Here is a 2,954-nt window from a genome sequence, read left to right as displayed (position 1 = left end):
AGGACTCAGAGAACCCGAGAGAGAGGCAGAGAGACCCAGAGAGTAAAAGAAGGATTCAGAGAAACAGCCCGTATGTAGACCAGAACCACGCAGGGACCATGGGGAGGGGCTTCTGCAGGGCTGCTGACAGGTGCTGAAGCGGCGCTCTGTCTGCAGAGTGACTAACCCTGCCCACGTGTTTTTTTCGTCCCCAGCCTAGATAGTGAGACCAGTCCTTGGGCCTCTTCGCCGCCTACTGGTGCAGACTCCAAACCTGCACCCTATCTCACGCACATCCACCGTCGCCATGACATCCATCTGCACCAACAGCACACGTGAAAACAACAGCAGCCACACGTGCATGCCCCTCTCCAAAATGCCCATCAGCCTGGTTCACGGCGTCATCCGCTCCAGCGTGCTGCTCATCTTCCTCACCGCCTCACTGGTAGGCAACATAGTGTTGGCCCTTGTGTTGCAGCGCAAGCCGCAGATGCTACAGGTGACCAACCGCTTCATCTTTAACCTCCTGGTCACTGATCTACTGCAAGTTTCACTCGTGGCCCCCTGGGTAATGGTCGCCTCCATGCCTCTCTTCTGGCCCCTAAACAGCCACTTCTGTACGGCTCTGATTAGCCTCACTCACCTGTTCGCCTTTGCCAGTGTCAACACCATCGTCGTGGTGTCTGTGGATCGCTACCTGTCCATCATCCACCCTCTCTCCTACTCTTCTAAGATGACTCCGCGCCGGGGTTACATGCTTCTCTATGGCACCTGGATCGTGGCCATCCTGCAGAGCACGCCTCCACTCTATGGCTGGGGCCAGGCAGCCTTTGATGAGCGCAATGCCCTCTGCTCCATGATCTGGGGGGCCAGTCCCAGCTACACCATTCTCAGCGTGGTGTCCTTTATCATCATTCCACTGGTTGTCATGATTGCCTGCTACTCTGTGGTGTTCAGTGCAGCCCAACGGCAGCATGCTCTTCTGTACAATGTGAAGAACCACAGCTTGGAGGTTCGAGCCAAAGACCATGTAGAACATGAGGATGAAGAGGGAGGGAAGAAGGAAGAGTTCTATGATGAGAGCAGGTCCCATGGCCAGAATGAAGGTGAGCTCAAGGCCAAGGAGGGCAGCATGAAAGCCAAGGATGGCAGCACGAAGGCCAAGAAAGGGAGCATCGGGAACAATGAGGGTAGCTTGGAAGCCAAAGGCAGCAAGGAGGTCAGAGAAAGTAGCTTGGTAGCCAGCAACGGCAGCATGGAGGGTAAGGAAGGCAGCACCAAAATTGAGAGCGGCATGAAAGCAGACAAGGGCCTCATAGAGGTCAGCCAGTGCAACATTGACTTGGGTGAAGATGACATGGAGTTTGATGAGGATGACATCAATTTCAGTGAGGATGACATCGAGGCAGTGAACATCCCAGAGAGTCTCCCACCAAGTCGTCGAAACAGCAATGACAATCCTCTGCCCCAGTGCTATGAGTGCAAAGCTGCTAAAGTGATCTTCCTCATCATTTTCTCCTACGTGCTATCTCTGGGGCCCTACTGCTTTCTAGCAGTCCTGGCTGTGTGGGTAGACATCCAAACCAAGGTACCCCAGTGGGTGATCACCATAATAATTTGGCTTTTCTTCCTGCAGTGCTGCATCCATCCCTACATCTATGGGTATATGCACAAGACCATCAAAAAGGAAATCCAGGATATGCTGAAGAAGTTTTTCTGCAAGGAAAAGCCCCCAAAAGTAGACAGCCACCCAGAGCTGCCTGGTACTGAAGCCGGCACAGAGGATGGGACTGAAGGCAAGACCATTCCTTCTCATGATTCTGCCACTTCCCCTTGAAGTGATTTCTAAGGAAAATCTTGAACTGTTTGCAATGCAGAAAACAGGAACAGCTTTCATTTAAATGACCGCATATAATCTCATTAATGCCAACCTATACCATTCCAGGCAAAGATGTTGCACACATCCTTCTCACTACAAGGTAGATAAATATATAGAAGAGGTAGGAATGGGAGTCTTTTCTTAAAAGTGTGTCCCTCAAAGCATGGACTTAAGGATTCTGACTAAAATTCCTCCTCCCCAAAATTATTAGGCTCTAAATTTCTTAAAGCAATAAGGGCTATCCATTTTGGACCTGTACTTGGTGTTCTGTTTGTCTCCCCAGAACTACAACATATCAGCTTTCACTCTGAGAAAAAAGGAAAATGATGACAATGGACTTAAGGATTTTTCGGCTCTCAGGTCAAGAGCTCATGAGAAGGGTACAGCTTATATCCAACTGAAAGAAAATCAATGTACCAAATCATTCATGGAGCCCAAGAAGCAGAACCTGACTGACTGATAGATCAACATATGTGATCCATAATCTGATACAAAGACTATTGTGGAAACTAAGACAAAGGCATTGTGTAGTTAAAATACGAAGGTTTCTAGGTCTTCTACAGGGATCCAGAAAAGCAGAAGAAGATAATAGGGCATGTTTGAAATAAGACGTGAGTCCAAGGGAGGAGATAGAGAAATAACACACATTTATGAGGCTAAACAGTTTACTTTTTTCTATAAAACCCTGGGACCAAGGTCATTCCATAGAATGGAAAATTGTCAATTGACACTAAACTATTTTCTGTCATCTATTTGAATAATAGTGGGGCAGGAATTATGCCACTATTTTACAGTTTCCCTTTGTGATTTAATTGGGATGCTCACTAGAATCTTCCAGATCTCCTCTCCAGTCACGTGTGTGTGTGTGTGTGTGTGTGTGTGTGTGTGTGTGTGTGTGTGGCGGGGGGTGTTAAATAGGCCTTTTGGCCAAACAGTATTTCCAAAAAAAAGTCAATTAGAAGTGGTCAATGTCCTACAATACTCACAATGACAGTCAAGAGTGATGTGCCATTAGCAACCTCTTTAGTGTCCATGAGGTTATAGATAATATGATCTCCACATGGAGGCAAGTAAGGCGGAAGAAACATTTTCCTTT

At 47.8% G+C, this 2,954-nt stretch overlaps 1 protein-coding gene across 1 annotated transcript; it reads left to right on the top strand.

Moving 5' to 3' along the window:
- The first annotated feature begins 286 nt into the window (after positions 1-286).
- Positions 287-1,816, top strand: GPR101 (G protein-coupled receptor 101). The gene has a single exon (XM_016118632.2). It carries the CDS (start codon positions 287-289, stop codon positions 1,814-1,816), a length of 1,530 nt encoding a protein of 509 aa, XP_015974118.2.
- Positions 1,817-2,954: the final 1,138 nt, after the last annotated feature.

Source organism: Rousettus aegyptiacus, unplaced genomic scaffold (genome assembly GCF_014176215.1).
Source record: "Rousettus aegyptiacus isolate mRouAeg1 unplaced genomic scaffold, mRouAeg1.p scaffold_m13_p_9, whole genome shotgun sequence".
Taxonomy (NCBI): Eukaryota; Metazoa; Chordata; class Mammalia; order Chiroptera; family Pteropodidae; genus Rousettus; species Rousettus aegyptiacus.
Note: the sequence above shows the minus strand (reverse complement) of the source record. Positions and strands in the feature narration are given on the sequence as shown.

Coding starts and splice junctions, on each gene's coding strand:
- GPR101 (XM_016118632.2), top strand. CDS start 287: ATGACATCCATCTGCACCAACAGCACACGTGAAAACAACAGCAGCCAC.